Below are 22,145 nucleotides of genomic sequence, written 5' to 3'. Positions count from 1 at the left end.
ACATCAGTGTCTGATCTCACTAATACTCTTGTAGCTGAATGATCACTAATCCCCACACACACACGCTCCAACTTCTAGTGCAAAGACTTCACAGGAGAGAAGATTGGAGCGCATTATAACCGCAAACTCAGGGGGAATAAATCTGGTATGGACATTTGCTTCAACAAGCACACCCGGGTGTAAAGGGCAGGTGTCCATGGGTGTGGAAATGACTAATTAATTGATTGCTATAAAGTCAGCGAGAACAGCATTTATAAACGGCTGTAAATTTGTAATTGTGGCAAAAACAAAACAAAAACAAGTTGCTGTGGTGTAAGAGAAATAAAACCCACAACACCGAAGGGGTTAAAATCACACGTCAGGTTGTGTTGATTTGGCCTCACAGTAAAGTCATTACGCTTATAAAGTTATAGATTTTTCTAACTTCATGTGGTTGTGCTTATGTAAATACGTAAATAATCCGAACTTTAATTCTGACAGAAAAGTCAGAAAACACGAGTTTGACGTCACGCGCACGGAGCAGCAGCAATAGCGTTAGCGTTAGCATTAGCATCTCCCCTGCCTGTCTGTCATATGACTCCGGAGTGTGACGTAGCAGAGGGCGCCATTAGACTGGCTCAGCAACACAGACTCACAGAGGCGGAAATATTATTTTCTCTCCTCTTTTTTTTTTTTTTTTTTTTTACTCGCTCACTCGGGGAGTTTCACCCCGCCGCCTCTCCCCCTCTTCTTTCCAATTTCATACCACCCGAATATAGATATCTAATGTGAGGCAATCAGGAGACGCGCGCTCGGTTTTACTTTCTTTGCTGAAGTTGAAGAAGGAGACCTCCTCCTCTCCACCATGGCGGCTGGCGGCAGTACAGCTCACAGAACATACTCCTTCAAGGTGGTGTTGTTAGGGGAAGGCTGCGTGGGAAAGACCTCACTGGTCCTGCGTTATTGTGAAAACAAGTTCAACGACAAACACATCACGACCCTCCAGGTAAAGCTTAGCGCTCTTGGCTAAACAGGCTGTGTGTTTTCTGAGGCAGCGCACTAGCCTACTGCGTAGTGTGTAAGTGTGTAACGCGGCCACCTGTGTGTCCGTACTCACTGCTCAGTGCGCTAGTGCGCTAGGGCGCACCGTCAGGCGTAGCTGTTGTTTATGCTTAGCTAACTGGCTTGGGGTTGACAGATAACACCCTGCTGATTTACCCAGTCATTTTTTTCTCATTTAGAAGAAGAAAAGAAGGCTTTTTATGGGTAGGAATTATTATGGTGTATGTTTTTTGGTGATAAATTTTGTGAAAGAAAAAAAAAAATCAGCGCTTTATCATTCCAGGCCATTTGTCTCTGGCTGTCTATTTTAGAGGAACTTGCCTGGTACACACACACACACACACACACACACACACAGGAGTGTTTCCTCTAGGTTTGTTTCGATTTACTCGAAATGTTTCTACAGTAAACTGAGATAATCATCCTTACATAATGATACACAGTGCTAATGCAGAGAGAGAGAGAGAGAGATTCACTCCATCCACAATACACACTTTAGACAACAAACATCAGCACACGTTTAAACAGAGGACATGATATAATGCCTTTCTTACACGTGATACGCTCATGTACACTTATTATTATTATTATTATTATTATTATTATTATTATTACCTACTGACCAGCTCGTCTAAACACTAACGCCAATCTCGACTGTCCACTGTGTAGCTTTGGACAGATACAAGCAGATCTGTTCATAAGTACGAAATATTTTACACTGTCCTTCATTTGATCATAATTTGCTCAGGATGTCAGATAAGTAAGCATGGGGATGAGGATGCTCTTCATTTGTGAATCATGCACAGGTTACGGGTACGAGGTGCTGACCTGATGCATGTTAATGACCTGTTCATTATTAGGTGAAGAAGAGGATGTAGATCACAATGTGTAACTCTATTTCACTTTGAGCAGAGAATTTTAAGAAAACGGGCAAATATGCATCTTTTTCGTTCACATAAAGCCAGAAAAACATCTAAGCGATTTGTCTTTATAGTAAAGGTAGACAGAAATGACCCTCTAAAGAATTAGAAGTCAGTAGTTTTTTGTTGAGATTTACGATTATATAGTAATTGGCTTTCACGAAGCATCCTCCAAACGTCGTCTCCCATCGTGTTCTGGTTATATTGTCCTCGCTCGAGCTGTTTAACTCCGGTATATCACAGTGGAAGTGCTCGTCTCACTCCTCTCAGTACGCTCACATGTTCTTCTTTAATGTATCCAGAGGAGCATCAAGGATATTGACTCTGAGAGACATCCTGCAGCTCTGTGTGCTGGAGCTCTTCAGCAGGGTGTCACTGAGCGCTGCATAGTTTTCAGCTCGGTGATTGAACAGGATGCATCGAACTCCTGTGCAAAGATTTTTGCTTCTCCTTCATAATAGTCTTCTTGAGGAATTCCTTGCACTTCTTTATCTGTAGTCTGTCAAGGACCTCGGCTTTGTCTTTTGTCTCGGATAGCTTAGCAAAGACGTCTTGTTTCATAAAGCTCAATATGATGTTCATGATGTTCATTGGTGGCATCAGCACCTTCCAGTACCTTCCACCAACGGCTCCCACTTGACATTGTTCCACTTCATAGTGAACTCAGTCTGCTGTGTCCAGTTCGGCCTTTTGGCAGCGCGCCTTCCTGCTGTCCCGAACACAATGACACCACTGAAACTGTGTAAAACCCCCTTGGAGATGCCATCGTATTGAAATCTCTGATGATCTCCCACTCATACTCCTCACACGTCAGAGGTGTCCATTAACGTTGTGATGATCAATAATTACATTTTTAATAAAGGAAATGAATCGATTTACTAGTGGCGGGGTCACTAAAGCAAAGTCTGCGGGTATTAATAGGCATTTCTCACACCTTTGAGCCATAAGCAGTTATGGAATAACACATACCCAGGTTCACAGCAACAAAATGTGACATACTGTAATAGTTAACAAGAGGCTTGGACATGTTTGTGTAGCATCTGCTTGAGTGGAATAATTGACAAATTAGCTCCAGGCCTCTACTGTTCGCAAACCGTGTCTAATGAGATGCGTACAGAAATCATAGAGCAACCAAAGCATTTTGAAATGTTCAGGGAATTTATAAAGATACAAGGGCATCTTCAGTGTTTCCTTAGTATTTAAACACACACAGGTGACAGGATTTGGGTCAGAAGTGGAAACAGAATTAAGTTACAACTAAAACACATTGCGCTGTAATAGGAAAAGTGTCCATAACCTACATCATACCAGTTACAATTTTTTATTTGTTAACAAATGATACGTCATTGTTTAAACAACAAGCATATGTAGTTACAGTGAATGTTGTGGAACATCCTGGAGACAAGTTTGTTCCACTTATCACTTGGGATCTTACAACTGCATTATGAGCAGTTCTTCTCTATCCAGCTTCTTTTGAAGTTAATAAGTAAAACACACACACACACACACACACACACACACATTTTATCATGTTACAGAAAAAGCAGAAAGTGCAAAGTCCTCTGTCCTGAAGACTTTCCCATGACTGAAAACTTTACAAGATCTACAGAGCGCTAGGAGCCGAGACGCCTTGCAGAGCTGTTTACTAAACGTCTCCTGATACACACTTTCACCACACACCATTTTCTTTATCAATATTTTATTAGGCTTGGATTATAGAGAGGGTTGGACATGCAGGTCACTGCGAACGTGCTGTTACTATTGACCTGATAAGGAAATTAGAACTAGAGATCTACTGAAAACGAATCTGATTTTTCAGTGGCATAAAGTCCAACAGCAGCCTGCGGCCTAAAGCAGAATAAATTATAGTTCCTGTTCGTATGGTTCATATCCTGTTTATCTACCAATTTGTGTGTTTTCCATCAACGCAGGCAGGAAACTGATTGAGTTTTAATTGATTTCATATATTTATTTGAACCAGCACAATTTCTTTCATGCTTATAATTAGGCGTGAAGTGATACACTACAGCCATGACGCAAAACTAACCCTATTCCTATACAGGCTTCACCAGATGATGCTCACTTCCAATTTTAATACATTTATTTTGTACAGGCAAAAAAAAAATGGAACCACTTCAATATCAGTATTATAAGAAAGTACTTTCTCCTGTTTATTAACATGTTATTGTAATCTTTGTTATTGTTAATGACCGAGATGATGATGTTATCAATATGTGTAGTTTATTAGATGGTAGACTGTGCCTTGTGATTATAAATTAGTGTCATCTAATACAATCTACTGCTGTCTGACGTCCGTCTGTTATTTAAATGCACAAGCATGTTAAACTTACTATTTTAACTGTACAGATGAGGGGAAAAAACCCTATGATGTTATGTAGTATAATTTCCTCATTGTCAGTAAACACACAGCGTGATTTACATCAAGCACAGCACACATCGGTTGAATTTAACCAGCGTTTCTGACCACAGTCAAGCCAGCCTCAGGAAATACCAGCATGCAGGTATATACAGCAGTACAGCAACTACCTTCAGATAGCTAGACTATGCACATAATCATTTCATCATTATTTTTTTTGCACGGTGCGAATGTAAGAAGTCTGCAGGCTTGGTGTTCGCCCCACGCCGTAATTTTTACTTCAGATTAGCGTTCATTTTTGTGCTTTAAACGGATAAAGCAACACTTTAGTGTCTTCACCACTTCTGCTGCTGTGTGACGGTCAGCTGAGATACACAAGCATGAGCAAACACACTTTTAACCGATTTAACTCTACAGATGAGGAAATCAATATTTCATATATTTTCTCATCCCACTGAAATGAGATTGTGGTTACGCCTCTGCAGAACAACACACAACATCGTATTTAGAAGCGAGTGCGAGGCACATCAGGTATCGACTTTAACACGCATTTCAGACTGCGCTCGAGTCAGCCACGGTGGAAACCGGAGTGCTTGTGTATGTATACAATGTAAAGGATAGCTAGATGACCAGTCTCCAGATGACCAGCCTATGGATCTATATTGAAGTGTTGATCTCCAGATCGTCTCAGTATTATTTTTTCCAAGTCCGCACAGGCGACATGAAGCAAGGCTTCTGGTGTCATGTGATCGATGCATGCTCCATAACGCTACCTTGTGATCAGTGTAAATTTTGAACCATCGGGTTCTGTTGCCGCCTAGCGTGAGGTCGAGCTCCTAATGCATATAAAAAACTGAAATATCATGACGTTGGTATTTTAAATCGTGATGTTTGAGACAACACAATGATCTCTTCTGGCTTCTGTGCTTTAATACACTAATACTGAATATTAATGTTATTAACATGAGACCTTCTATCTTTCCTGTTTTGGTTTTTAGGCTTCGTTCCTTACAAAGAAGCTCAACATCACAGGGAAGAGAGTCAATCTGGCTATCTGGGTAAGTCTGGGTTTAAACAGTGTCTTTCACACATGAGCGAATTTTTGCACATTTAATATCCTGCCATTTTACAGCTTTCATGTTAATTAGGTCTTATTTTAAAAGTTTTTTTTTTTAACTGATTTTATCTCTCACGCTTTTGACGGAGAAGTTTTCATGTTTCCGAGCCAGCTGATGAATTCAATATACACTATGTTGCCAAAAGTTTTGGGACACCCCTCCAAATCATTGAGTTCAGGGGTTGGGCTCGGCCCCTTAGTTCCAGTGAAAGGAACTCTTAATGCTTCAGCTTCATACCAAGACATTCTGGACAATTTCATGCTCCCAACTTTGTGGGAACAGTTTGGGGATGACCCCTTCCTGTTCCAACATGACTGTACATCAGTGACCAAAGCAAGGTCCATAAAGACATGGATGAGTGAGTTTGGTGTGGAGGAACTTGACTGACCTGCACAGAGTCCTGACCTCAACCTTATAGAACATGTTTGGGATGTATTAGAGCGGAGACTGTGAGCCAGACCTTCTCGTCCAACATCAGAGCCTGACCTCACAAATGCGCTTCTAGTGGAATGGTCATAAGTTCCCATACATGTATGCTGAAGCATTAAGAGTTCCTTTCACTGGAACTAAGGGACCAAGCTCAGCCCCTGAAAAACAACACCTGAATTCAATGATTTGGAGGGGTGTCCCAAAACTTTTGGCAATATAGTGTACATTTACTGAATATATACTGTGTATTTATATATATTTAAGTTAACAGTCAGGTGTTTCTCTAGTCCTTTGTTCAGTGTTTGTGAAAATCCCTGCTCCTTTGCTTTTCCTGAGGAGGCTTTCACACTGCAGTTCAGTCTGAAACAGCACAGTTCGTATGATGAGTATTGATCAGATGACAGTTTGAGGTTGATAATGTTAAATCTGTCATGTGGCCCGGGAAGCGTAGTGTGGTACCGAACCCGAGAAACTGTGCCGTGATTCCCATGAATGTGAACGCGGCCCGTACTCGGGTCTGCACCCGTTCAGGAAGTAAAGTAACCTGCGTGTGTGTTTTAGCCGATGTCATCATTGTATTCCACAACATGCTCCATTAGTCGCCTCCCTCCGTAATATTACTCACAGCAGTCACAAGACACTTTAACCTTTAAGTGACCTTTCTTGTGAAACCTGCAGGACACAGCCGGACAGGAACGGTTTCACGCTCTCGGCCCGATCTACTACAGAGACTCCAACGGAGCCATTTTAGTCTACGACATCACCGATGAAGACTCCTTCCAGAAGGTAAGCTTCTCTTTGTAAGAGCAGAAAGATGTTCAAATCAACACCGGGCATTTTTATCACACCTCCGCTGACCAGACGTCATATAAAAATATATATAGATAATATAAAAGAGGTATGAAAATGTTTGGATTTCCCTGTATGTATGGAAACTTTAGATTCATTTCTGCTAACAGAAAACAGAACCTTTGGTCATATTGTGTCCAAAATGTCACTTACTGGATATTGATTTCTTGTTTCCAGAACTGTCACCCACACGCACACCCATAATCATTTCCTGGGTTGAGGAATAAATTTCAGAATGCATTAATCAGTTCTCTCAGTTTGTGGATTCAGTGAATTGATTGGGTTTTTTTTACGATCATCTTCAATCTGAACCAGAAGCAGGATGGTGACCTGACTTTACAGACAAACATATGATAAAATATTATATTATGAATGTTCAGAAAATTAAGCAGTGTCATTTTTTTTTTTTATCACTGCTGCTGAGTAAAAAGACGTTTAAGTGCTTCCAGTCCAATTGACTGACATACAGGATCTTCACTACTTGAAGAGAGCAAGCGTTTGTTTTGTAGACTAATCCTTCCTTCATTAGAGACCCATCAAGTTTTATACAGAGTCCTGACTTTGTCATGAGATTCAGACAAATCTCTCTTCCATTCACGTGTGAGGAACATGAGTACAGCTGTCATAGAAAGTCATTACATATGTGTCTTCACTGCTGGGAGATTTAAAGAAGAATCTTGTGCCTGCAGTTTCACCAAATCAAGAAAACTCCAGCACAAAACACTCAACAAGCTGCATCACACTTTCTGAGAAAAAACGCTGTAGGAAAATCAAGCAACAATCAAAGGAAACGATTAGGAAACGTGATGCATCCTGGGACATCGCCGTTCCAGTGTTTCTCATTCCAGTACATGAATGATTACAAATGCAGATATTACTCATGTGAACATGAGTTACTCTTTCTAAGAATTTGTGGTGTGTTTTACATCCAGTGGGTGAATATAGTTACAGAGACTCAAATTGAACTTCGTTTATTGTGGACAAGGAAAAACAAAGGAATTTCCTGTCATGTGATCATTACTTATACGACTGCTTTTGTCTCTCTTATATTCGTCAGGTGAAAAACTGGGTGAAAGAGTTGAGGAAAATGTTGGGAAACGAAATCTGTTTATGTATAGTAGGTAAGTGACGTCGTCTTTACTGTATAAACTCTTCACTGTTGTTATTAAAGAAAGAGTCTGCTGTACTGCACTGTGCAGACTGTTGAAGATTTCTGAGCACGTGAACACTGCCGCACGCCGTCACGTGATGTCACGTTACTCCCTCTCATGTGACCGAGACCTCACAGGCTTTTCCCACAATCCGTCTCACTCCGTCAAGTCATCGTCTCCGGCACAAACGTTCACACACATCTCCAGAGGTTTAATCCCCCAGGGCTCCATGAGGGCTGCTGATCTGTGAGGCAGAGCCGCAAACACAAATCTGATGATTTATTCCCGTTGTATTACGTGCGGTCGCCTTCAGAAACCTCTTCATGTGGTCCAAATATTCACGTTTTCTGAACTTTTTCAGGCAGCTCAAACAAGTGACACCGTTTAAAATCTGTGAAAAATGAAAGAATGGCGTTTAAAGATTTCATCCCAGTTCAGACCTTCACTTATGTCTATGTTTATAACTGCTCCACAACGACAGAAACGAGAGTTGCATTAAGAAATTCAGATAATCAACCTCTGTGTGATCAAAACAAGCACCCGTAGCATTTCAGTCTCTCCAAGATTTCACAATTTTGCGATCAGAGAAAGTACATAATGCACGATCAAGTAAACTCGAGAGGAGTTTGCAATTATCAAGTAGTTTTCCACAAAAAAAGCACAAAAGCCTCTGCAAGTTGCATCACAAATTTCCTTCACTCGTCTAGTCCCTCTTCACACTTAAGACTTTCTGCTGTTAAGTACACCTACACAAGATGGTCTGTGTGTGCATCCTGTGGTTGTTTGTTGTGCCACTTGTGCAGTTCCTCAGAAATGTGTGCATATAGCAACACCTAACACTATGTCTCCAATCTAATAAACAAAATATCGTCTCAGTTCACACACTTATGTATTACTCTAGACTGTTATTGAGCACTAAAGGGTGTTATGAGAAGCAATCTTCTGGAGTTTCCAGATCAGTGAATATTTTTCAGTATAAAGTGAGGGTTTTTAATTTGAGACACGGATCATGACAACAATCACGATGACTGCGGGCGGTTACAGAAGAATACAGGGGCGGTGGTAGCTCACGTGGTTAAGGCGCTGGGTCGTTGACTGGAAGATCGGGGTTCAAGCACAGCTAAGCTGCCACCGTTGGGCCCTTGAGCAAGACCCCCAAGAGCTCCAGGGGTGCTGCATCATGGCTGACCCTGCACTCTGACCCCAACCCCCATGGAAGGGATATGCAAAGAAAGAATTTAACTGTGACAAGTATATGTGACAGACAACAAAAGTTAAAAGAGAAACAGAGCTCATCTATCTGCATGACATCACTAACACCTGGAAACCTGATGGACAGATGTTTTGGCTCTGATGTGCCATCTAGTGGATGTCACTTTTAATCCTTTTAATCCTCCAGATGTACAGAAGATCCACAAATGAGTGCGTGAGCACTGACACTCACACAGCAGTGCTAAGTTTCCCGCTGACACATTTAGCTAGGAAGGTTTTAGACATCTTTATGATGATGTTCTTTGCCAGATGTGATCTCTGCGAGTGGGCTGTAAGGATACGATGTTCGTTGCGAGACTCTCGGATTGAACAACACCTTCAGCAGACGGCGTAAAGGGCAGCTAAAATACTGCGTAATAAACACTTCACCTTGATCAAGCCCACACTCCCTCCTCTAAACAAGTAGCTTCCTGTTCATCTAGGCTACAAAAAGAAAACCCACACTTCTCTTTTTAACTCTCAATCACACAGCCTTTTCTCACTGATTCATGAACTTCCACATTTGGTAATGGAGAACAGGACTCAAAAAACACCGAGCGCTACAGAGAGAGCTGCAACCCTCACAGCAATAACGACATGCGAATAAGACACACCACCTCCTCCCCCAGTGTGAATCACACTGCTCATGGCTTAACCATGTACTGTGTAGATACCATATTATAATACAGCGTTAAAAATCTGACTGGGTCTCACAAAAATATTGTCATGATGTTTCAGTTTAGTGCGCTTGAATGTTTTATTCAATGAAAAGCAGACACCTAAGGCTCAGGGTGCGTCGCATACTGCACTGTTCTGTGTCATTGTGTCGAAATAATAGTGAGACGTGTGTTCACACTGAAAAGTCCAAGAAGAAGCAGAACCAGGACGATTCGTCCAAATAAACCCAGTGTGGAATTTTGGACACGGGACGAGGAAAAAAAATTCAAGAAGCCTGACGACACGTTATATGATTTATTTTTCAACGTTCTCATCGACTTCCGCTTAGAAGACAAATCCAAGACTAGACACAAGAGTGCATTAGTGTATGCGTGTAGTGTGCAGTAGGTCATTTGGGACACTCCATACTGAATTTAAAATTTATTGCCCTTCTAATAAAATAATGGAGAAGTTTTACGTCCCTGTGAGTGTAATAAAGACTCTCCTGATTTTCTTGTTTCTCCTCATAGGTAATAAAATTGATCTGGAAAAAGAGAGACATGTTTCAGTGGAAGAGGCCGAGGCGTATGTATATGCTTTCTGTTGTGTATATTAGACTGAAAAATTTAACCTGAATAAGAAACCTGCTTCACACAAACACACACAGAACCAGCTGCATCCACATATAAAACTCAATGGTCTTGTAAATCTAAAGAAAGACAAGGCTGCTGGCACTATAAATCATATTTATAAATTATTAGACTGCTCTTTAAAATCTCTCTCTTTCGCAGGTACGCAGAGTCAGTTGGGGCAAAACACTATCACACATCAGCTAAATTAAACAAAGGAATCGAAGAGCTGTTCCTCGACCTGTGTAAAAGTAAGTGTCCAGGCTGCTTCACTTCCTGATGCGGCGTATCGTCTCCGTCCGTGTGAGACGTCAGCGTGTAGAACAGTACGTTCACCAAGGCCGCAGTATAAAGTGGACAGTTTGACATTAAAATCCTCTTTGTACACTCTGAGCGTTTTAAGCTCAATGAGGCCTGCATTCTGTCTCCTCTGGAAAAGTAACTTTTTTAATTCATCATCATTTGGTTTTTTGGAGCTCAAACACGAAATTAAATTCTTTGTATCGGCATTTGCACAAGAGATTTGTTTTTCACACGTCCTTCCTGACAGATTTGCATCTACCCCATATTTCACACACTGGTCCTAAGGTGTTGTGGGATTTCTCTCTAATTCTGAATGCTGTACTGTGTTTGTATGTACAGGAATGATGGAGACCGCGCAGGTGGAGGAGAGATCTAAGGGGAACGGGACGAGCCACATAAGCACAGGACGAAGAGGCGTTCAGATCATCGATGATGAACCACAAGCCGCTACTGCAGCTGGAGGGTGCTGTTCATCAGGCTAGGACTCCACCCCCTCGCTCTCTCTCTCTCTCTCTCTCTAGCTCTGTAACACTGATGGCTGCAGCAGTGATTTGTTTTGCTGTTGACTGCAAAATTGAAATACAGCATCTAATGGATCTCATCAGTTACTTGTTAACTGTGGTAACCTGATCTCTCTCGCTCTGTCTCTCTCTCTGTCTCTCTCTCTCTGTCTCTCTCTCTTAGTCTGTCTCTCTCTCTCTCTCTCTGTCTCTCTCTCTTAGTCTGTCTCTCTCTCTCTCTCTCTCTCACATACACATGCGCTCTTTCTGAATATTTGAACACGCACTAAGATCTGATTTTCCAAGCTTTTTTTCCCGTGTTGTTGATGTTGCCGTTGTACATGTTGGGTTGATTTCCATGAAAACAAAAAAATTTTCTTTTAGTTAGAAGCTTTAAGGAAGCACCCATTATTTAATAACTTAAACATGCACACTGAACCCTGAACTCCTCTGTACTTGTGGTAATTAGTGAGCTTCTGTCTTTCTGTCCCCAACCCCTCTTCTGTCTCTCTCTCTCTCTCTCTCTCTCTCTCTCTCTCTGTCCCCCGTCCCACTTTCTGTCTTTCTGTCCCTGACCTCACCTCCTGAATTCATCGCTAATCAGACATTTTATTAAACTTGCTCTCTAGTTGTTTTTGGACTTGTATGTACAACCAAACAAAATACACATGTATCATATATTAATATTTTATCTGCTTTTACAACTTTTTTGGGAACTCATACAGCTAGCCACTTGCAAAAGTATTCAGTACTTCCGCGGCGTCCATGCAAATGGTCAGGCTGCAAGAAAGGAGGGCAAAAATGCATGAGAATAAAGTAGAAAGGAAAAAAAAAAGATATGATGCTAAAACGTGTGGATTGTGAACGCATTCAAGCCTTCAATACAAGCCTCCCCCCCCCCACCTTATACTCATTTGCATTTCAATGCAAGACATCAGGATAGTTTTCTATGAAAGCAGCAGATTTGTGAGGATCTTTAATAACCTCCTTTAGACATTTTGAGTGATATGGTCTGAACTCCATAATCTAAATCTATTAAGCCAAGACTAAAACTGTTCGAATTTTTCTTTCTTTCTGAATTAGTGCCATTTGATAACGACGGTTATCCTGAACTAATGGAAGTGTTTCAGAACTACAGAGCACTTAGTTCCTCCTGTATTGTATAATGATCCTGAAATGTGAGTGTTTCCTGAATATGAATTGAATTAAGTTGAATGGAGAAAGGAAAGGATGTGAGTGGTTGTGTTGCCTTTGGAAACACAGAATGTGTGTGTGTGTGTGTGTGTGTGTGTGTGTGTGTGTGTGTGTGTGTGTGTGTGAGGGTTTTGTGTGTTTTTTTTTTTTAAGCCTTTGAATGATTTTTGGGAGTCTGAACATTTTTCCAAGTGGCTATTGGTGTAGTGTATAATAATAATTAAATGATTGTAAAGTGAAGAATAACAATTATGGGTGAAAGCACACTTTTGGAAGTTTATTTTTTATTATTTAACTGCTTCTGTCATTGTTTTTGTAATGGAATAATTATAAAACAAAAAAATCAGCCCATAGGTGTCCAACGCATGGTTGTTATTTAAAGATATTATTAAAACAACAACAAAAAAAAGTTACTCAGAAGTTTCTACCATGTTAGAATATACACCTATATACTACTGGAAAGGACATCAAGCTTCCTCCCAACACCAGTTTCTCGGTCTTTCATGGTATGGTGTTGAAGACTGTTTTAAGATGTTGACATGATGGGATCACAGCGTTCCTGCAGATATTTGAGCCGTGAGTCTCCTGTTCTTCCACATCCCAGGTGAAGTGAGCTCTTGGTGACATGGTGACATTACTAAGTAATAATTATAAAACAGGTAAACATATAAATATGGCCATAAATGGATGTATTTGGTCAGGAGCAGTACTCGGGAACAACGCACTGTGTGACCTTCAAGTGATGATCAGTGTTTACTGTTGTGTGTAAACAGTGTATATCAGTGCTTAAAGCACTGAAACTCTTGTGCTGCTCTCTCTTACCCAGGCACAGTGTCAGAAATATAAGAGATAAATAGCTCTTACTCAGTAGCAAACTATCAACATATATGATTGTTCTAGGCAGCACAAAAAAATGACAATAAATTCAGTGATAAAGTGGTAGATTCTGTACATTCAGTACTCTAAATTATTAAATAATGTGCTCAGATCAAGTGGAGAATAATATTCTTTAAATATTGCACTGTTGTACCGGATCCACCTTAAATCCACCCCATTATTGTAGTGTGTCCACCTTAAACCTGTTTCACACTGGACATGTAAGCAGACCACAAGCAGTACATATGTTTTCAGGGCCCAGGTTAACAGGTTAGAGCGTTCACACGTCATGCCGAGGCAGCAGCACAGCAGTGATTTTGGCTGCGAGTCTTATTTTTACTGTGTGGTTCACACAGGAAATAAAGTGACGGCATTGTTTTGTGGTCAAAATACATATGGAAAAAGGGGAAATTCACCATAAAAGCTTAGCGCTGGTGTCTACCGTGTTTCACCATATAACTTTCAACACAGAGACTTTGTTGCTAGCGTTTATATGATTTCAACAAGTCTACCTTACATTGAAGATTTTTTTAAAATAATAAACTACACAGCATGTTATATGCCTAAATGTGTGGGAGGGACTCACTATGACATCAGCGCACCAAATGTTGGTGATCATGAACAAAAGTTGTCTACTGAGAATAAACTAAACTAATAAAACCTAAAATTTTATTTGTATTGCGCCTTTTACAATGGACATTGTCTCAAAGCAGCTATACAAAAGTAGAGAAAGGAGAAAGAAATTATTATATTAAATTATTAAACTATTTTATCCGTAATGGGCCATTACGGATAAAAGCCTGCTGTGACGGTGGCAAGGAAAAACTCCCTGGGATGATATGAACATGATATGTAACAGCAATCAACGGCCCATGAGGAACTATTAGGTGACTGTAGTTTCTAAGTTCATAATAGACACTATTTCCTTGCTGTCACAAGCTGACAGATGAAATGGCAGATCTGTGACGGTGTGAAAGTCTCCAAGTGGCTCTGTCCACTCCTATCTATCCCTCCTGTCCATCTGACCAGAGCATCTCTCTATCTCTTCCTTCATATTCAGAATTGATGCTACATAATCTCAGTTTCTTCCTCGTGGTGTGTTTGTTCCTAGGTTTGTAAACTCATCAATTGGCCATCGTGCTGCAATCACTTGTGAGATTGAACTTGAAGATATAAGAGTAAAGTTGCACCTGGAGATTCAGCTGTTATCAGTTTATCAGCCGTTACAATTCAATTTATTTCAATTCAATTCAATTTATTTTGTATAGCGCCTTTTACAATGAACATTGTCTCAAAGCAGCTTTACAAAAGAAGAGAAACGGAGAAAGGGGAGGGGGAAAATATCTAAATAAATAACTAGAAAAAATAATAAATGATTAAATTATTAAACTATTTTATCCCTAATGACCATGCCTGTGGCGACGGTGGCAAGGAAAAACTCTCTGGGATGATATGAGGAAGAGAAACCTTTAGAGCAGTGGTTCTCAAACTTTTGCAACTGAAGCCCCCCCATACCTGTCCTATAATGTGGCACCCCCCCCCATTATAGATCGATAGATAGTTTTTTTTTTGTCTCTTTTTTTGCTTTTAAAACATATACAAGGACAATAGTGGAACACACCCTTAATTTATCTAAAATATTTCTAAATAATATAAAACTAATTATATGTAATGTAATGTGATGTAATATGCAAACTGGAACTTGGGTGCGTTTCACTAACCATGCTACTGCGAATTAGTGGGAAACCTGCGCTTGCTTATTTTTACAAAGAAGCGTGGTTCAATGTTGGACAGCGCAAGCCTGAGGTCATCCACCTGCGGGCCATTCCGGTATTTATTTTTTATTGCCGTCAGTTTTGAAAACCCCGACTCGCACAAATAAGTTGATGCAAATGGAAGCAGTGATTTAACTGCTGCGTCAGACAGCTGAGGATATTCAGTCATCAACCAAAACGAAGGCAGAGAGCAGGAGCTATAGAGATGTCTCAGTCTGGTGTCGCTCTTTAATTCAACTAACTGCTCCTCCATGTCAATTGATAGATCTTTTCCTGGGCAGCTAAAGGGGTCTCTGACCCAAGCAAACAAGCTGAAATCATCACTGAAATAACGGACGAATTGTTTTTTCAGACAATCAACATGCTGAGTGACTGTACTGATCAAAGAGGAGGTATCTATTCCTGACAGAGAAAGACAGAGAGAGAAAGAGAAAGATATTAAGTATGATTCTTAAGACCTTCCAGATCTGCTCCTTTACCTAAGAAAACTATACATTAAAAGCTTGACTAAACAAATGTGTCTTCAGCCTAGACTTAAACACTGAGACTGTGTCTGAATCCCCAACACTAATTGGAAGGCTGTTCCATAACTGTGGGGCTTTGAAAGAAAAAGCTCCGCCCCCTGCTGTAGCCTTTAGTACTTGAGGTACTACCAAATAACCTGCACCCTTTGATCGGAGTACAACAATAAATTAGGTATACAGATACAATGTGACTGTGTGAAACCAACAAGAAACTCCTGTTTTGTGTCTTACACTTGAGACACGAGTGTTTAATAAAGAGACTTATTTACATAAACCTATCATCAGCTGTACATTTATTTCAGATATGAGTATATTTTATTCCACAGTGGTAGGATCTACTCTGAGGAAGGTGTGCATTATTTTTCATATATTTTAGTACTATTATTTTAATGCTGTAATGTATGACAAAATGTCATGTTAGCATTCATTACCGCATTATAATAATGAATGGTGTGGTGTAAGAATCAAATAGCAGGCAGTGATCGCAGTTTAGAATCCAAACCTTTACAATCAAAACACGTTTGGTTTTAAAAAGACACATTCCACAGACTTAATCACAAGCATTCGAAGAGACTTGTGATGTCACAAAGTTAGCATCCGGTGCGCTGTTTTCGACAAGAATATTGTTGTAAAGAGTGTAACCACTGTCCTCTGACCTCTTTCAGCAACGAGGCGTTTCCGCTCACATGCCTGTTTCCCACGGGATTTTTTTTTTCCCCTCCTTTATGCCATGTGATTTCTGTGCATCTAAATGAAGTCAAGTCACACGATCAGCTGATTGGATAATTGCACGAGTGACCACATGAACAGGTGGCCGCTAATTATATATTCCTTAATATATTGCTTTTGGCTCATTGCTAAATTAGCAAATGCATTTTCAGTGCTAGTACAAAATTTACTGCAAAACTAGAATTTATGATGAAATGAAACTAAACTGCTTTAAGGTTTAACTTGCACATCGGACGCTGTAACCCGAACGATCCACAGTTAATATGGTTAATATCAACGTTTCGGTTTATTCATTATATTTGTACTAATTGAAACATTGATATACAGCTTGTAGCTTGTCAGAAACAGCGTTTCCTCTTAATCTGTTTATCATCTTGTGTGAGTTGGCTGGAGAAACGAATCTTTATATAATATATCACTCTTCCGGGTTCCAGATGTCAAAATGATATCTGGTACATCAGCTGTGTGAAAAAGAAGAGGATCTGAGAGGTTTCGATGAGGGAGAGAGTTGAAGTGTTGATATGTGGCTTTAGGCAGGAGAGGGAGGGTGAACTGATATATGTAAAGATCAGTCTGTTTTAACTGCTTTTATTTTAAGAGTAGGATTGTGTGTGTGTGTGTGTGTGTGTGTGTGTGTGTGTGTGTGTGGGTGATAGAGAACGTTAGACAGCTCTTTGTCTTCCTCCACTGGAGTAACAGAGAATTGCACAGAAAATATTATTACACTGCACTCATGATAGAGTTTTTATGTTTTTTTTATTATTTATTTTTTTTTACTGAGCAAAAAATAAAACAATTCTAAAGCAGAAAAATAATTACTATATTGAACAAACGAACAATAAAAACCTCTCTTTATGGGAGGACTATTATGAAAATAAAAGCAAACATGATATGTGGTTTCAGGCAGCTTGGAGAAGGGCCTTTATGACATGTTGATCAGAAATATTGTCCCTTTCTGAATAATAAAACGCCAAATGAAGTTTTTTTTTATTAGACGCTAATAGAGTAGATATAAAACATGTTTATGGAAAAAATGGAAAGTGTGCAAGACATAACGACAGAAAGATCTGGTGACACGGAAGAGATTTTTTTTTTAATTTATTATTATTATTATTTTAACGTGTTTTAAAAAAGTAAAAAAAAATTATTTGAATGCAATCTTTTTCTAAGCCTTTTCATGAATATATCATAAAGCAAGATTCTTTTTTCCCTCCAATCCTGTTGACATGCTGCCCAACATAGTAAGAAATGCTGACTAAAAAAAAACAACAAAAAAAAATGTACAACAGGAGTATAAAATCTGGGTCATATTTTGGATCAAATGAAGCTCAACCAGCTAAACCCAACCGGTTAATAACCGACCACCTCGGAGTATTTTGGTGGCTGGTATGAAAGAGGGAAACCCGGCATCTGACTGACAGTAGGACTGCTGATAGTGATGATCATCATAAGAGACATCAGACCTCCAAGAATCTACAGCGAGAGAGAGAGAGAGAGAGAGAGAGAAGACTTTTAGGAAATTCTGTGGGTAAGTGAAGACAATCCTGATCTCATAAATCTGGTCAATTGTGACAAACAAATATCTCAGGCATCAATGCAGGATACATCTTGGATGGAGCACCAGCCCATCACAGGGCACACACACACACACACACACACACACACACAAGGCAATTTAGAGACTCCAATCAGCCTACAAGCATGTCTTTGGACTGTGGGAGGAAACCCACCAAGCACGGGGAGAACCTGTAAACTCCACACACACAGTGAGCGGGAGCGAGACTCGAACCCAGGACGCTGGAGGTGTGATATATTTTATAATTCCATTCTTTCATTTTGTATAATATGTTTGTATTATTGTCTGTATTTATTTTTTGTGTGGTTGTTTTGTTGATCATTGTCATATTTTTTTTTTTTTTTATTATTTGCTCATTGTTTTCATAAGAAAATAAATAAATAAAAATAACTGTACATGTAATATACTATAATATCAAGTGGAAACATACAGTGAGATTGTATTTCTTCATCCTCTGTTGTAGACGGTCAGATATTGATGTAAATATTGTATTTTCACTTTGACGTAATAAACAAGATGATCCCGGGTCCTCAGACAGAGCCAACTCTTCTACATTGAAACAGTAAGCATTGCGTGTGCCGTTTCAACAGTCCTGGCATGGCTACAGTGATCGGGGTATGTGGTAAGTGACAGGAGTCGGTTAAACATCTTGTTAAACAAGTTATGATAATGGCACACAAGAAGCATATCATAGGCAGACTTGCTTGTGTTAGGTAAACCTGGAAAGTCCCTGGAATTCACTTTCATTTCTCTTAAACTTGTGGTTGCTTCATGAGTCGATCATTCATACGTTAATAAAAAAAACCAATTACGCAATCTGTACTTTCCCATGGTTGCACATTTTCAGTGCAATTCTTGTTCTAATTCAGTCCAGCTGGGCATCGTTTCTAGTTGCAATTCCTCTAAAATGTGCTACAACGCAACCCCTGGAGTGAATAAAGGCACACCATTCCCTGTAGCGTTATTTGTACCAGCATTTTTCCCTCCTGGATTCTTGATAAAGGATGATTATGAAATGTACTTACAGCCAGAACTGCGAAGGTGAATAACAGTCCCAACGAGAAGTTCATGATTTTGTCAAAATATTCAACAAACAGATTCCCACATGGCTAAAATCAGATAAGGAAAAAAAAAAAAGAGAGTCAGAATCAATTCATATAAATAAAAAGAACAGGTGATGTGTACAGGAGAAACTGGGAAAACATGTCGCACCTTGGACCACACCTTTCGGGTCTCACTTTCACTCTTGTACCAAATGTCCTGTTTGAACATAAAAAAAAAGAAAGAAAATAAACATTATCATGCACTGTGTGGTGAAATAGGATGAAAAACAAGGACTGAAATAGGAATATAAGTTGTACCTTCTTTATGTTAACAGTCTTACACTCACTACTATAGGAATTGTCACAGTTACATGACGCAGGAACATCCCCCTGCCAGTCCTGGTATCCATGACCGAGTCCACAGCACTTGAGCTAATTAAAGCAGGACGAGAAATATATTTCAGTACAGTCGTAATTCCATGAACCCAAGTAAAATGCAGCATCCTGATAAAATGAAGTTAAAGCTATAGTGTACAGAAAGGAGGAATGGATGGATGGACAATTCATTTACATGCGGTTGTATGGAGTTTAATGCATGCTTCATATCTGTAGTCATAGCCGATGAGGATTGTAAGTAATATTGGACTTCTGAACGGAGCTGAGGAAAGAAAAAAGAAAAACAGGAAGCAGTTACTCATGGGGAATAATCAACGACTAGGTTATTCTCATCGTTATTGCTATTAGAAATAAACCAGTTATTTACTGTTAAGATGTAATACCTGTGCGCGTTGAGTTGCCAAAGGAATGGCAACACGCAACATGCCACCAGTCGCCAAACACATGATGGAGAAAAACTGCAAGAGAGAAAACGACATCAGAAAGACGCTCGGCACTCTAAAGCCGTGTTCTTCTGAGAGCTTTAACACGGGTTTGTGGTTCAAGATTTCTTGTCAAATATGCCTCATGATTTAGACAGTAATACACTTGAAATAAATCACACAGTTATGGTCGAACAGTCAGACTAATAACACAACAATCGTGATACTTTGGTAATGTGGGTTGTGATTTTCACCGCTGGAACATCACAGAGCTCTTGATTTGACTTCAACTGCTCTTCGATACTGAGCACTTCAAATGCTTTAACTCTGAGAAAGAGTTGGAAAGCTTCATGTGTGGCGTCATTTCATGTCCTGTAAAGTTATATGCCAAAAACTCGGATTCTTCCCTGGAGGAAGGTTTATTCTGAGCTACTCATAGTGGAGCATGAATACAGAACAAAAGGTGACTGTGGTTTCCAAACTTTCACTTTCCATTCTGCCTCCACACTCACCACAATAAGGGCCCACTTGCTCTCTTTGTATGCGCCATAAACTCCCAAGACAGAGAAAAGGAACATCAGGGTACCGGCCACATACAGAACTATTACTCCGGACTTGCCATGCTCCTGAAAAAAAAAAAATCCCAAAAGAGCACAAGAGATGTCTTAGAACATAGGAAGAAAAATCAGCTGGTGTTAATGACTGCATTGTTTCTACAGCAAGCTTTAAAATGATAAAAGTCGAACAACAAACTAACTCTGCTAGTGCTGTTGTTGCTTATAAGAATTGAAATTTAAGATTTATATTCTATAATTTTATTTTTACTACCAGACAAGTGAAATGACATGAAATTATAGAATTTTTTATGTCATCTCTCTCTCTCTCTCTCTCTCTCTCTCTCTTTCTCTCTCTCTCTCTCTCTCTCTCTCTATATATATATATATATGTATGTATGTATATTAATAAATCACCTCACAATTCAGTGTTGTATGTAAATTACATTACATTACAGGATTTTTTTTACTAATGGAATTAAACTTTCACATTCGGAACTTGAATTCCTGACACTGAGAAAGCCATGATTAAATGCTTAAATAGTTTTTTCTCTCACAATTTTACTTAAAATTCAGATTTTAGTATTAGAAATTTGCAGTGCAGACTTCTATTTACATTTACATTCTGAAGCGTACAAATAAAACGGCTTATACAGATGTCTTGATCTGAATGCTTGTTAGTAAAAACATGTCCCACTTGTGCACAAGTGATCACCCTATTCATGAATATCTAACTAACATTAACATCCTGTTGACTTCTTGACTGAGTAGTATTCATACCGTACATGAGAAAAAAAAAAAAAAGTTTTATCAATTTGTCAATGTGAAGATGTCCTCACCTCCTCAGCAAACTGTTGCCCAATCACAGCAAGGGCGAAAATTACAATGCCAAAGATCTAAAATTAAACAGGAATGTGACAGATAAATAAACTAGGCATTTAAAAGCACCAAAAATAAGATAAAAGCTAAACATTTGTTTCCAAACCGAATCTCACAAGCGACGTGGAAATAAAAAGAATCTTTAAATAAAGCATTAAACATACCGCAAAAAGGGCATTAAAGAAGATGAAGGTCTTCTTGAAACACGGATTGATTTTCGCCATGTTTTTTGCAAATGCTCTTGTGGAAAAGTACCAAGCTCCTCAGAGTGAAGCCTCAGGCTTATATAGTGTCAAAGCAGCTCAGTGCAGTTACGCAAACAGCTGGATTTGTGAAGATGGACTTGAGGGGAGGAGCGAAGAGCTCAACTTACTGTAAACTAGTAATAGGAAGTAGTGGGAGAACAAAAAAAAAAAATATAAATATGCATGACAGCTTCACAGAAGATCAAGAGATTCACATACCAAAGGGACTGAAAACAAAAAAAGTATGAGCGCTCTGACAAGATAAAAAACCACCAGCATGAGAGAGTTTTCCCTTTATACATCACTGCAGTACACCACAACATGCTACAGATCACGTAGCATACAGTTTCAGTGAAATAAAACTCTGCATGCAGAGGCATTCTAGTGTCTGCTTTAAGCATTGTGGTAACAGTTAGAGGAAGGAGCACATAGGTGTGATGCTCAGGTGTCTGCATACAGTACACCTGGCCATATACTGTAGTACATAACCATATATATATATATATATATATATATACACACAAATGTTATAATGTTTTAATCCTGTTTATTATGCACTGAGCAGCCACTTGAACAGGAACACCTAACAGTCAAGCAAGTTATGCTTGTTATGCATGCTACTATCCAAACAGCCGATCATGTGGTGGCAGGTGGCAAGGGGAAAAAAAATCCAGAGCTTCACTTAATGTTCACATCCTCAAACATTA

The 22,145-nt window shown here is 39.5% G+C and overlaps 2 protein-coding genes across 2 annotated transcripts; one reads left to right on the top strand and one right to left on the bottom strand.

Annotated features, from left to right (window-relative positions):
- Window positions 1-602: 602 nt before the first annotated feature.
- On the top strand, window positions 603-11,482 carry rab21 (RAB21, member RAS oncogene family). The gene is made up of 7 exons (XM_058417062.1): window positions 603-985; window positions 5,337-5,396; window positions 6,564-6,671; window positions 7,792-7,855; window positions 10,324-10,378; window positions 10,585-10,673; window positions 11,065-11,482. Exons 1-7 carry the CDS (start codon window positions 845-847, stop codon window positions 11,205-11,207), a joined length of 660 nt encoding a protein of 219 aa, XP_058273045.1. The 5' UTR covers window positions 603-844; the 3' UTR covers window positions 11,208-11,482.
- Window positions 11,483-17,060: 5,578 nt separating this feature from the next.
- LOC131370031 (tetraspanin-8-like) lies at window positions 17,061-21,506 on the bottom strand. Its single transcript, XM_058417060.1, has 9 exons — window positions 21,358-21,506; window positions 21,154-21,210; window positions 20,273-20,386; window positions 19,722-19,796; window positions 19,514-19,600; window positions 19,261-19,374; window positions 19,112-19,159; window positions 18,925-19,008; window positions 17,061-17,796 (listed from the first exon to the last, which is right to left on the bottom strand). The coding sequence occupies exons 1-9, from the start codon at window positions 21,415-21,417 to the stop codon at window positions 17,674-17,676; spliced, it is 762 nt and encodes a 253-aa protein (XP_058273043.1). The 5' UTR covers window positions 21,418-21,506; the 3' UTR covers window positions 17,061-17,673.
- Between the last annotated feature and the right edge of the window lie 639 nt (window positions 21,507-22,145).

This window comes from Hemibagrus wyckioides, linkage group LG19 (genome assembly GCF_019097595.1).
Source record: "Hemibagrus wyckioides isolate EC202008001 linkage group LG19, SWU_Hwy_1.0, whole genome shotgun sequence".
In the NCBI taxonomy this organism is placed as follows: Eukaryota; Metazoa; Chordata; class Actinopteri; order Siluriformes; family Bagridae; genus Hemibagrus; species Hemibagrus wyckioides.
This window is presented reverse-complemented; position numbering and strand designations above follow the sequence as displayed.